The sequence below is a fragment of the Rutilus rutilus genome (assembly GCF_951802725.1).
Source record: "Rutilus rutilus genome assembly, chromosome: 23".
NCBI classification, from domain to species: Eukaryota; Metazoa; Chordata; class Actinopteri; order Cypriniformes; family Leuciscidae; genus Rutilus; species Rutilus rutilus.
The window spans coordinates 25,445,855-25,459,753 of NC_140233.1; the positions used below are offsets into that span (position 1 = coordinate 25,445,855).

The 13,899-nt window shown below is 35.9% G+C and overlaps 1 protein-coding gene across 1 annotated transcript; it reads right to left on the minus strand.

The window, feature by feature from the left end:
• Positions 1–2,722: 2,722 nt before the first annotated feature.
• Positions 2,723–8,241, minus strand: LOC311283328 (phosphatidylinositol transfer protein alpha isoform-like; the record flags this gene model as incomplete). The annotated part of the gene is made up of 9 exons (XM_084397679.1): positions 2,723–3,353; positions 3,546–3,656; positions 3,748–3,825; positions 3,902–3,985; positions 4,121–4,195; positions 4,764–4,771; positions 4,920–5,011; positions 5,112–5,260; positions 8,206–8,241. Coding segments are annotated over 9 exons (840 nt in total), but the record flags the coding sequence as incomplete, so codon positions are not given.
• Positions 8,242–13,899: the final 5,658 nt, after the last annotated feature.

Sequence of the window (13,899 nt, forward strand, 5' to 3'; positions counted from 1 at the left end):
GCGACGAACCTTTATTTTGACGGCGCTGAGAACGCCAGAGCAAACAATGCTCGCATTCTCTGTGTTCATTAGTTAGCGATCTGTCTAACAGTACTGTTTAATATTAGATAGAACTGTTATAGAAAGTAGACAGTATATGAAAAAGTTTATTAGCCTATGCCGTGTGGTTGATGTCCAGTGTTGCTAGCTGGGCAGATAAACATAATCATGTTTGGCTTGGTCCCCTCAAAGTTGCGTTGGATTTTCTCTTCAGCATAAAGGTTTAGAGACCCATCTATCACTGTTTTCCATGTTTGTATAGTTAGTTTCTGGAGTAAATATATAGGCTATAATATGTGTGTTTACATTATAGCTGTTTTAAAAATGGCGGGTGCTGGTGTTCCGCGTGCGTTCGGTCATCAGCGTACACTAACGTCACGGGTAGTTCCTATAGTGCTGGTTTAGATGTTCCTAGTTCTTGCGGTGCGAACACGCCGACATCCGGGTACTTTAGCCAATAGTTCTAGGAACTGTGAAAAGGTTCCTCCGATCGGAAAGCGGCTAAAGTAAAATCTCATAAGCCTAGAGAGGTAATTCAACTCATGTGATATGTAGAAGGAAAAATATTGATTAATACCTTGATTATAATAACTCATTAGATATACATTGAAGCAGCAATGGATTCCAGAATCCACCCCCTTCAAAACAACAATTTAATATTTATAAGTTATCATGCAATTTAAGTTCATCTAACTCAATGTTGTTTGTTGGTTGAAGATAATTTAAGTAGAAGTTCTGACAACAATTTGATTGATGCAAAATGCGTTTAATTTGTATAAAGAGGGAATTCTATGGACTAGACAGACCCCCCCCCCATTAAATATAGCTGTGAGCAGCGATGACGGGCCCAAGCCGGTGGCACCGCCACCCTGGTGCCTTTACCTAAAGCTATATACAGTATATATATATATGTATATATATATATACTTCACCCTTTCAGGGCTTGGGCCCTAATAATACCAATTTTTTTTTTTTTTTTTTATATATGAAGAGTTCAGATGCAAAAGCCTCTAAATGCCATCTGAAATTTTCTTATAGAATGATTATTTTTATCAAGCTCGTATATTTAAATTCAGTAATTTCACTTAAATGGCAATGAAAATTACCTATTAATTATCATTTAAGTGAAATTACTGAACTTAAATATACAAGCTTGATAAAAATAATCATTCTATAAGAAAATTTCAAATGGCATTTAGAGGCTTTTGCATCTGAACTCTTCATATATAATATATGGTAAAAACATAAAATATACTGTCCCATGTGAGTGTCTGCACTGCTTAGCAGTTATTCCTCCACATATAAACAAAGGCAGCGATGTACGCAATTTACACAGTGTAAATAAAATACTTTTTGTTGCTTTTTACACTAAGTGAAACTAGCAGTATTTTCAGTAAAAAACAGTAAGATGCCATTTATACAAATAGTGGCAGATATTAGTAGCACCTCAATGTATTATAGTATATTATAAAAAAAAAAAAAAAAAAAAAAAAAAAATTTAACTTGTCCCTGTCCACAAAAGCCCTCCCCTACCCCTAACTCTATCTGTTAATCACGTTATACCAACTATTATATACCCATTAGGCATTTTATTTCCACTTTTGGAATATTTTCTTAATTTTTATTTAAAATAAACTCCTCTCCGAGCTGATTTGTGATGGGAAAAGAAAAAAAATTGGATTTGAACTTGGGTTGGTCGCGTCAAAAGCTAACGCCACCCGCCTAACTCTCCACAACACTGATCCAGTTATCAGTTTCTTTTGTATTTTTGTCTGGCTCAATCAGACAATTGGTGGGCAGAGTTAGTGTGAATAAATAAACATAAACCATCAGCACATCTTTACTCACAGTGACAATAAACAAGCGCCTCATTTGTCTGCGGCAGACATGCCTCTCACTGGTTCGGTCTCTCGCATCTATGGGCAGAAAAAAAAAAGGGAAAGATTTCAGACTTGTCAATATTGGATATTTAATTATGCATGCTTCATTCCATTTTTACTTTTATACCTTTGCTGTCATCTACCGCTCACTTGAAGTTAATCTTTACAACATTAATAATTTAATAAGACTGTTAAATGTAATCTTTACCAAACCTCAAAATGAAAAATAAATTTTCATACTGATACTGTACATTATAATGCTGCCCAAATTAACGTGTAGCATTTCAACTGAATGATTCTAGTCAAGTGTTTTAATTTATTTAGGCACAAACTGTATAAATTCCAATATTCACCATTTATCATAAGGTGACTTTCAAGGACTTTTCAAGCACTACTTTTTTGGTTTTCAAGGGTCTTTTTTGTTTCTACAATCAGAGATCACTTATCAAACAACATCTTTATTATCTTTCAAATTCTAAAAAAAAAAGGTAAATAGATAGATACAAATAAACTAATAAAACAAAATGGTACAAATAAAGTGCAGCGCATGCAATGACTTTGGTAACCTTAACCACTGAAAGGATACTATGACAAATATATCGCTTTCCTTATTCAAACTGATTTTTTTTCTCCCATTAACATATGATTGACCTGAAGAATGAATATTGTATCATATACATGGATATTTATATGAGCAATATCACACTCATAGCCATGCAAAAGGGCTCTATATCTATATCAGACGGTTTGTAGCGTTAATTTTGAATGAAAAGATAAACACTAATTTTACATATATAGTCTTTTAATAATTCAAGCATTTTTCAATTACCTTTTCATAAAAACGGCTTTTTTCAAGGGTTTTCCAGGACTTAAATTTCAAAAAGTCAAATTCAAGTACTTCAAGTACTTTAAGCACCTTGTACGAACCCCATATCAATTAGTCTGGACTTGAAAATAATTTTCTGCTTATTGGTCTCAGCCAGAACTTTAATATCAGTGTATCCATAAATTAAATATAGATAAAATAATTCCTCTGACCAAGGTCATTCAGCACTGGATCTTTACTGCATTCAGTGTTTATTTAGTGTTATTTAAATACTATTAATATTATAAATTAGCTTTTATCTTTATCATATCACTTTTGTCGCATGCTTTTGTCATTTTTCTTCTGTTTTTTTTTTTCTGCCTTCTTCTGCCTTCATTTATTTGTTTTAGTGGTTTTAATACTTAATACTTAAATATTATTTGAAAACCTGTGAATGTTATAAATGATTGTGTTAAACACTGTCTGCACTCTGTTGTTGAACTCACGTTATCAAGCTCTTTCTGCGTCTCCTCCTCCATGCAGCGGATGTCCTCCATGGTCAGATTGATCCACTGGTCTATCCAGCAGAAGAGCTGCCTGTGAAAGTTGGTGAACAGACGCTTCTCTTGCTGAAGTCAAACCAAACAAACATTAAAGTTTCATGAGTCACGGCATTAGCAGCACTAGGCCGACACACAAACATCAAGCCCTCGAATAAAATGAACAAACACTAACTGTTTATCTTTCTAAACTGCACCTCCACGATGGACATTTTGTTGAGTCAAACTGAACACAGCATGAGGTGTTTTAAAGTTTAATACCCTGTGGATGAAACTCTCCACTTTATTCTGAATGAAATTCCACTTGAACTTGACAGTGACTAGTTTATAGGCACACATATGAGGACAGTCCGTCTTCTGAGGAAGTTCTTTCTGCAACACACAGGAACAAAGTTGATCAACTGCAGAACTCTACAAAAACGCAGGAGCTATATCTAGAAACAATTTAAGAAAGAGTACAGACCTTCCAGTCAGGTCCTAATGGCCCTCTACCAGTCTTCTGAGATTTAAATGTGGCAGGATCCTCGTCTGGTTTGTAGTCCTGTGAAGACGTTTAAACCGTCAGCAAGTCTCAAAGTTTGATCATGCATTGAAAGTAAACACTCAGTTTTCCTTACCTTAGTGTCCACCTGAGACCTGTCAGCAATGTCAATGTGTACAACCTCGACCTTCTTCCACTGTTCGGGGTCAAGCTTATGGACCTTCAGAAAACAGAAAGAACAACGTTAGATCCTTACAGATACTTGTAATTTAAAATCGATTTCCTGCTTATTGTGGTGATGTGGAATTCAAATAATTTTGCGCATTAATCAACATAATGTCGACTGCCTACTCACATTGTTCTGTTCACCGAGGTCAGGCTTGTGCCACGTCTCAATCATGACTAAAAAATCGTCCTTCATGTACTCATTCTGTAAAAAAATAAAATATATAAAAAAAAAACACAACAAATTTGTTATACAGACACACTACTGTTCAAAGTATGGGGTCAGTAAGACTTACTTAAGATAACTTTTACTTAGTAAGAATTGATCAAAAGTGACAGTAAATACTTTTATAGTTTTACAACAAAAAAAAACTTCACATAAATGCTAAAAAATAAAATAGTAAAGCGGCAAATCAGCATATTAGAATGATTTCTGAAGGATCATGTGACACTGAGTAATGATGCTGAAAATTCAGCTTTGATCACAGGAATAAATTCCATTTTGAAATATATTAAAATAGAAAACAGTTGTTTTAAATTGTAAGAATATTTCACAATATTCATGTTTTTTTTTTTTTTTTTTTTTTATATCAAACAAATGCAGCCTTGGAGCCATTTAAAAACATTTTTAAAAAAATGTAACCAATCCCAAACCTTTGAAGAGTAGCCTATAGATAAGAATAACACCTGTTTAATTGTTAAAGGAATTGCTATTGCTGATTAGTAATAGAAAATATTTAATTTAGTTACACACAGGTGTCTCATACACTCACCGTAAGAACTGGAGCAATGAATGAAGTAGGGACCGCAAGAAAAAAAAAAAGGAAAAAAAAAAGGAAAACAGTTTTAAAAGTGAATTTCCTCATTCCTATCATGCGTTATTGTGTACATTTAGCTCCAGTGCTAAGCTGTGTTACTGTGTGCGGTACCTGTGCGGCAGTAAGGATAAGCATTCCAGGCCTTCTCATGGATATTCAGGGCAGATGAAGGGGCCAGTAACCGTACAAAACGTGGCACTTTACTGCATAAGAAAAACTGAGATGCAGACTAGACCAATTTTGCTGCTTGATGGCACTTGAATATACACCACAGCACTGATTAATTCATATTATGATTATTACCTCTCCAAGCGGTATATCTTGTGCGTGTACTGTCCTTTCTCTCCATCCTCCTTCTCGTAGGGCTCGTTTTTCAGGACCTCCACCCCATTTCCACCTCCTGTCTCATTCTTACTAGCCTCGGCTACAGAGAACAGCTGACCCACCTGGTACTGTATGTCAGAGAATAATGTCAACTTGACTTGGTCATATGCAAATGTATTACAGTATAATGACAAAAACAAAAACACACTAAAAATGAATGTATTATGTCATGTCATGGCTGCGTACAAAGCTGGGAGAGGATTCAACATCTACATAAATAAATAGCCACAAACAGGCTGGTGTGCCATAAACAAACGGACACAATTATAGAGGAAGTGTTCAAACAATAATAATCTGATGACAGAAAAGAGGGAAACTGGTGTCTACCGTTTCTAGCAAATGCAAGTGCACCTCTAGTTAGACAAACAGTAAAAGTGGAAAAATATTTTAGCAGTTTTGGACACTTTGGAAACCAATCCTAACCATTTTATTCTAATTCTGGCTGCGACAGTACACTGATAATTATTTGAACGTTATGACAAATAACCGATAAATTGTTGATTTTAAAAATCCATACAAATTTTTAAACAATACTAATGTTAACAAATGAAACATTGTAAAGTGTTACATCAATAAGTCGTGAAAACATGGTGAATTTAAGCATAACATTATAACACACAGTATGAAAAAAATCACATTTTTTCTAAGATTTGTTAAAGATTACATTTAACAACAGTGTTTTAAAGTGTTTTGAGTGTTAGATGACGTTAACCTACAGTGCTGGTCAGAATTATTTGTCCCCTTGGTAATATGATCAAAGATGGCTGTAAAAAAAAAAAAAAAAAAAAAATCTGCATTGCTAATCCTTTTGCTATGTTATATAAAAAAATTAAAAAAAAAAATTAGCAAGAATCTAACCTTTCATTGAAGTAAAAGAATTGAAAGTGGGAGAAAAAAAAACCACATTATGAAATGGACAGATGAAACAAAAAAAGAGCTTTTTGACAGCAAACACTTAATGAAGTTTATTAACTAAGTTCGGGAGGAGCACGTTCAGATAATTAACACGAGTGGCTAGCACTCAGCAATCAATGATAAGAGGGTATATATAGACTCAGCAGTCTTACCTTGATCCATTGACAGTTTGCAGCATCCCCCCACCACCCCTTCTCCACACTTCTAGTTCTAAACACTTACATACTCTGGGTTCGGGCTGAATTTCCGAGCTCGGAGCCCTCCCTCCGGACAGCACGCCAAATAGGCTACGCATTAAATCTTACTCCCTCAAAATTATATGTAGGTGTGAACTCGTGAAAGATGGGTTTGGTGCACACTGGGATAAAAAAAGTACCCCATGTGTAAAATGAAATGCTCTGCTGTATCTTTAATGATGTGGGCCTAATTTTCTGCCAGAGGTCCTGGACATCTTGTTCAGATACATGGCATCATGGATTCGATCAAATACCAACAGATAAAAAAATCGAAACCTGACAGCTTCTGCTAGAAATCTTATAATGGGCCATTTTGGATCCTCCAACAGGACAATGATCCATAAACAAACATCAAAATCAAAACAAAAATGGGTCACTGAGCACAAAACCAAGCATCTGCAATGGCCATTCCAGTTCCCTTACCTGAACCCTATAGAAAATGAGTGGGCTGAACTGAAGAGAAGAAGCGCCAGCATGGATCTGGGAATCTGAAGGATCTGGAGAGATTCTGTTAGCCTGGTAATACCAAACTCTGCTACTTCGCTTTGATTCGTAGACAGAGTCTGGCATGGCATAATTGAAAAGCGTTTTCTTTCTCGCGGGGAGGCGCTTGTCTGAAGTTTAAAATCATTGGTTACCCGTAAGCCAATCACATAACGTTTGGTTATGGCGTGTGTTATGCGCATGCTCATCTAACTTCCACTGTAAACACATGTAGTATGATGCGAAAACAAAACCATCGAGCGAAATACCGGAGTGGACATGGCTGTGAACGACTTTTGCAGATTATGTTAAGTCAATCTACGCATCCACGGTACAATCAGTGTCTACGTCACGGCTCTCAGCCCGCCCTCTGTTCGTTGATTGGCCGGCTGTTTTCAGGCCGGAGGAAAACGGAAAGCTATTACGCTGTCTCAGACTGAGTGCAGAAGCGAAATGAAATTGAGCGGAAGTAAGAAGTCTGACGTAGTCAGGCTAAGATTCTGTATGGAGGAATGATCTCTGATCTCTTGTCAGTTATTCTCCAAACTCATCAGGCATTATAGAAGAAAACTCAGAGCTGTTATCTTGGAAAAAGGAGGTTGCAAAAAGTATTTAATTAAAGGGGGCACATAATTGTTCCCGACATGTTTTGGAGAAAAACATTTATTTCATAATGTGATTCCCCCCCCCCAATTTCAATTATTTTACTTCAATAAAAGGTTCAATTTGTGCATTTTTTTCTTTTTAAATATCAAAAGGATAAACAATGCAGATTTATTTTTATTTTTATTTTTTATTTTCATTAAACCAGTTAAAAATTAAAAATACACACACACACACACACACACACACACACACACACACACACACACACACACACACACACTCAAACACAATGACATCCAGACACAAATGAGTCATGCAGCTCCCAGCAGCCCCTGCTCTCTGACTGCACCTACACTGGGCACGTCTACAAAACCAGCTTCCACAATGTAATATCCTCTATGCCCTTCCCGATTCTTCACAGGTGAAGAGAAAGGAATGCAACTACACACGCCAAACCTGTGTCACTTTTTATTGCCATTTAGACAAGAACAATTGACTTCTTCAACAACGATTTCTTATTCAAGCACTACAGATACAGAACGATGGCAGCGAGGCGCTCCGATACCCAGGGTAAAAACACACCAACCTAAATCAATCTTGAATGCCCATCAGAACAAACTGGGTGGAGTCTGGAAAGTCATCATGCCAAAACACATCCATAAGCCCCCACTTTTCAAATTATGACTAGATTATTATTATTATTTTTTAATAAACATAAATAACAAAGAAGCACCTGTAAGATCTCAAGAAAAAGTAAAAATGACTGTACGTACCTCTTCAACAGAAATGGGCAAGACGATTCGACTGAAAGACAAAACAGAAAGGCAAATAAGTCAGCAAAAATACCATGGTGACCTTTGAACTCTTCCTTCATTTAATCACATTTGTTTTGTTTTTTGATAACTCTGTATCCCACAAGCCCAGTTTTACCTTCTGATGAAGAAATGCATAGTAATCTTTTAAAACCAGCATTACTTCCCACATTCTTCCCCCTGATAATTTTCATGTTTTCCATGACGTGTCAAATTAAAAGTTCTTAAATCACCATATTCAGCCCACATCAAGTATTATAAAAACCAATATGGCTGTAATGACATCATAATAACATCAACGTAGTGATGTCTAATGTAATGTTTTCCAGTTCATATAGATCAGGCAGCATTTCATTTTCTTGTTATGTAAATATGTCTGTCATAATTTGGCTAGAGGACTAATTCCTGAATATGTACAGTATATAATAGCAGCACAAAGTCTCAAAGTGCACTTTGACGTGTGTGACGTGCACACCTGCATTATGACGCGTGACCGGCAGAACGGTAGCACGTGACAATCACACTTACTACCTGCAGATTTTAAAGAATTTTGTAACTTCAAAAAAAAGTAAAGCTTTTTTTCTTTCACTTTGCACAAAAAAACAAGCAAAAAAAAAAAAAACCTGATGATTGATCAAAACTAATTGGGACTGGCTGGAATATAAGGTTATAATATATATTATATGCCAATATATGGTTATATATAAGGCTGGAATATATAAGGGTGTTTCTGCAACTACGGGCACTTTTAAGTCCCAGGAGTGAAATTTTAGATTTATGTTAAAATTTGTCTTTTGATGTTTCATAAATATAAACGTAGTGTCAATACACACATTGACATAACAAATTATGAATAAATAATATGATTTAATATAAAATTATGAAGCATTTATAGGCCCAAACACCATTTTTGCTCATGTCCCACACCCGTGGTTTCAATGTTGAGATACTTAAAATTAGCTCATTCTTTTACAATATGACATTATTTCAAATGGAATTGTTTAATATACAGAATCATTTACAGCATCTTAAAATTCTTTGTATTATTTACTGATCATTTTAACTAAATGTGCCTGTCCCACACTTTTGAGTCCTTACCACAACAATGAAAAAAAGCTTTTATTATGAAATTTTATCGAAAACAAACAAGTCTAGTTTCTATGGAAACAGAAATTATCACTTGAGCACATTGCTGACAGACTGGGCCACCACACTACCTCACTCACAAGATGCCCCAAAAAAAGGTAAACATCATCTTTTCTGCTCTAGTATTTATTGTGCGTCCTTACCATTCAGCTTAATAATTGTGTATTTTTTAACTACATTTTAAAAATAAATGTATATTACTGTTGAATTCATGTATATTAAGATGCTAAGAGTCAAAACTAATGTGGTGGCCTTGCTTGCTGCCAATTAGCTAAAATATTAGCAAAAATGTCATTTCCGCAACATGTCTTTACCGCAGAAAATTTAGGTGTTGCGGTAAAGACCTTGTGTTGCGGTAGAGACAAATTCAAGGTTTACTGTATATTAAATTACAAATATTCAGTATATTATTAGTACTGAAGTATATTAGTATATATATATATATATATATATAAACATGCCATTTTTTACACTAAAAATTTTTATTTTGTCCTTACCGACACAAGATGTCATTACCGCAGCACTGCTCTATTTGCATTTTCCAGATTAAAATCTTAACGACTACATTCTATTTTGTGTAAATGTTTATATGTATTACAGACTGTGATGGTTAAAATTGCAATTCATAGAGGTTGATTTATTTATTTATTTTAAATTGGGATAGTCAAAAGTGCCCGTAGTTGCAGAAACACCCATAAACAATATAGTCCGAAATAGGATAATAGATCAAACTCTGGACTGTTTGATTTAACTTAGTGAACACTCCAAAAAAAAAAAAAAAAAAACATTCATAATTTATTAGTCAAAATCAAGCGTGCCGCACAAGCCCTGAAAAGTGAAGCCAAAACGTCTCGATCGCCCCCCGGTGACTGGTCCTAGTATAGGTCATAAGCCCCGCCTGCCCGTGTTATTCAACAGGACGTGAGACCAACTAAACAATTAAATACACTTCAAATATCTTTTTTCCAAAGGTGGTTTCTTTCATTTGCTGTCGTTTATATCACGCTGATGTAAGTTCAAGTGTCTGATTCAAAAATAAGTTGGTTTTTAGTTAGTTACGTGATGCGGTGGTGTAACGTCATGATTGACAGCTGTGATTGACAGGTTCTCTGAGCGAAGTAGTCACTGAAGCACCAACGGACATTTTTTTCGGGATCTTCGGAGGACTGAGGAGATTGTATTTACTTGACGATTTAGCCTGACGATCATAGCTGACTAGTCTTTCTCCATTCCACGTTAATGTATGTTCTGCACTTGTGCTACAGCACAATAATGTTAATCATGAAATTGTTGTTCTCCTCTTCCATATTCTGGTCTTAAAACATTTGATAGAATATTAAACTCGCAATTTATAAACAATGAAAAACTGGGAAGTTTTTGAAGAAAGTATCTTATGCTCACCAAGCCTGCATTTATTTGGTTAAAAATACAGAAAAAAAAAAACACTAATGTTGTGAAATATTAAAATAATATAAATAAAAATAATGCTTTTCAATTTGAACATACTTTAAAATATAATTTATTTCTGTGATTCAAAGCTTAATTTTCAGCATCATTTCTCCTGTCTTCAGTGTCACGTGATCCTTCAGTAATCATTCTAATATGCTGATTTGTTACTCTGTTGTTACTCAACATTTGTTCAATGTTGGATACAGTTGTGCTGCTTAATATAATATATATATATATATATATAGTATCACAGGTTCCAATTTTTTTTTTATAATAATAAAAAAAAAGAATATATATATATATACACACTCACCTAAAGGATTATTAGGAACACCACACTAATACTGTGTTTGACCCCCTTTCGCCTTCAGAACTGCCTTAATTCTACGTGGCATTGATTCAACAAGGTGCTGAAAGCATTCTTTAGAAATGTTGGCCCATATTGATAGGATAGCATCTTGCAGTTGATGGAGATTTGTGGGATGCACATCCAGGGCACGCAGCTCCCGTTCCACCACATCCCAAAGATGCTCTATTGGGTTGAGATCTGGTGACTGTGGGGGCCATTTTAGTACAGTGAACTCATTGTCATGTTCAAGAAACCAATTTGAAATGATTCGAGCTTTGTGACATGGTGCATTATCCTGCTGGAAGTAGCCATCAGAGGATGGGTACATGGTGGTCATAAAGGGATGGACATGGTCAGAAACAATGCTCAGGTAGGCCGTGGCATTTAAACGATGCCCAATTGGCACTAAGGGGCCTAAAGTGTGCCAAGAAAACATCCCCCACACCATTAAACCACCACCACCAGCCTGCACAGTGGTAGCAAGGCATGATGGATCCATGTTCTCATTCTGTTTTCGCCAAATTCTGACTCTACCATCTGAATGTCTCAACAGAAATCGAGACTCATCAGACCAGGCAACATTTTTCCAGTCTTCAACTGTCCAATTTTGGTGAGCTCGTGCAAATTGTAGCCTCTTTTTCCTATTTGTAGTGGAGATGAGTGGTACCCAGTGGGGTCTTCTACTGTTGTAGCCCATCCGCCTCAAGGTTGTGTGTGTTGTGGCTTCACAAATGCTTTGCTGCATACCTCGGTTGTAACGAGTGGTTATTTCAGTCAAAGTTGCTCTTCTATCAGCTTGAATCAGTCGGCCCATTCTCCTCTGACCTCTAGCATCAACAAAGCATTTTCGCCCACAGGACTGCCGCATACTGGATGTTTTTCCCTTTTCACACCATTCTTTGTAAACCCTAGAAATGGTTGTGCGTGAAAATCCCAGTAACTGAGCAGATTGTGAAATACTCAGACCGGCCCGTCTGGCACCAACAACCATGCCACGCTCAAAATTGCTTAAATCACCTTTCTTTCCCATTCTGACATTCAGTTTGGAGTTCAGGAGATTGTCTTGACCAGGACCACACCCCTAAATGCATTGAAGCAACTGCCATGTGATTGGTTGATTAGATAATTGCATTAATGAGAAATTGAACAGGTGTTCCTAATAATCCTTTAGGTGAGTGTATATATAAAATATTATTATTTTTGAATTTATTTTTTGGAACCTGTGATACTTTTTCAGGATTAAAAGTTTAAAAAGAACAGCATTTATTCAAAATAGAAATCTTTTCTAACAATATAAATATTTACATTATATACATTATACTCAACACTTTACTTTGACTTATTGCTAACAAACTGTTTTGGCATGAGCACAGTCTTGTACAAACATGACGCTCAAACACGGCATGGTCAAAAAGTTTGTTTGACCTTCAATATGTGCACCTGTAACTCATCATCACCTTCTTTAAATATACTCAAATACTAATACATATCTTATGAAGATATTCTAGATATCCCTAGTGTCACAAAAAAAAACAAAAAAAAAAACAATTCAATATAATGGCTCCAACATACCGGCCCCTAATTGTTAATGACATAGGGCATAAACAATTAAAATTCATACATTTACATAAGGAGCCATCAAACAGTCCATGTACATCAATACATTTTAAATAATAATTACTTTTACCATTTGATTTTTTATATATATATGAGTAGGCTACACCAAGCATTTGAACCTTCTTTTTTCACATTTCTAATAAAAGACAAAGTTTTGTTACTGGTCTTACTATTGTGTTTGTTTTGGTTTGAACTCGTACAGATCTAACCAAACCCTTTTGATCTGGGAAAGTCTCTAGTACTCTTCCAAGAGTCCAAGAATTGCGTGGGACTGTAGAATCTGCAATGAGTACAATATCACCAGGCCTAAGATTATGTCTCTCTTTGGTCCATTTTTACCTTTCCTGTAACAAAGGCAAGTACTCTTATCCACCTTTTCCAAAAAAGATCTGAAAGGTATCGTACTTGTTTCCACCTTCTTCTTACATACTGATCTGATTTCTCAAAAAGCCCAGGAGGATAGATTGGTTTTCTCTTCATTGTAAGCAGATGATTGGGGGGGGGGGTAAGTGCTTCAAGATCATTTGGATCTTTGGACACTTCGGTGATGGGTCGATCATTGAGAATTGCCTCGGCTTCACACAGAACAGTGTGTAATCCCTCATCATCCAGCGTTTGTTGATTCAAAACGGAGGACAACACCATTCTTACCATTCTGATGATGCGCTCCCATGCGCCACCATGATGTGAAGCTGTAGGTGGATTAAAACTCCATTTAATTCATTTGTGTGCTAAAACCTTTGTGATTTTATTTCGATTTAACTCTGCCAGTGCTCTTTTCAATTCCTTTTCTGAACTAGTAAAATTTGTTCCATTGTCGGACCTCATATGACTGACTTGTCCTCTTCTGCATATGATTCGTCGCAAAGCATTTATGCAAGAATCAGTGTCCAGTGAGTAGCCTATGCCACCTCCAAATGAACTGCCCTACTGGCCTTGCATGTAAAAATTACACCATAGCATTTCACACAAGTTCGACCTCTTTTTACATCAATTGGGCCAAAGTAATCTACTCCTACATTTGAAAAAGGAGGTAGATCTGCAGTTATTCTTTCTTCGGGTAAGTCAGACCTTTGTGTCGTTTGCAGAAAGTA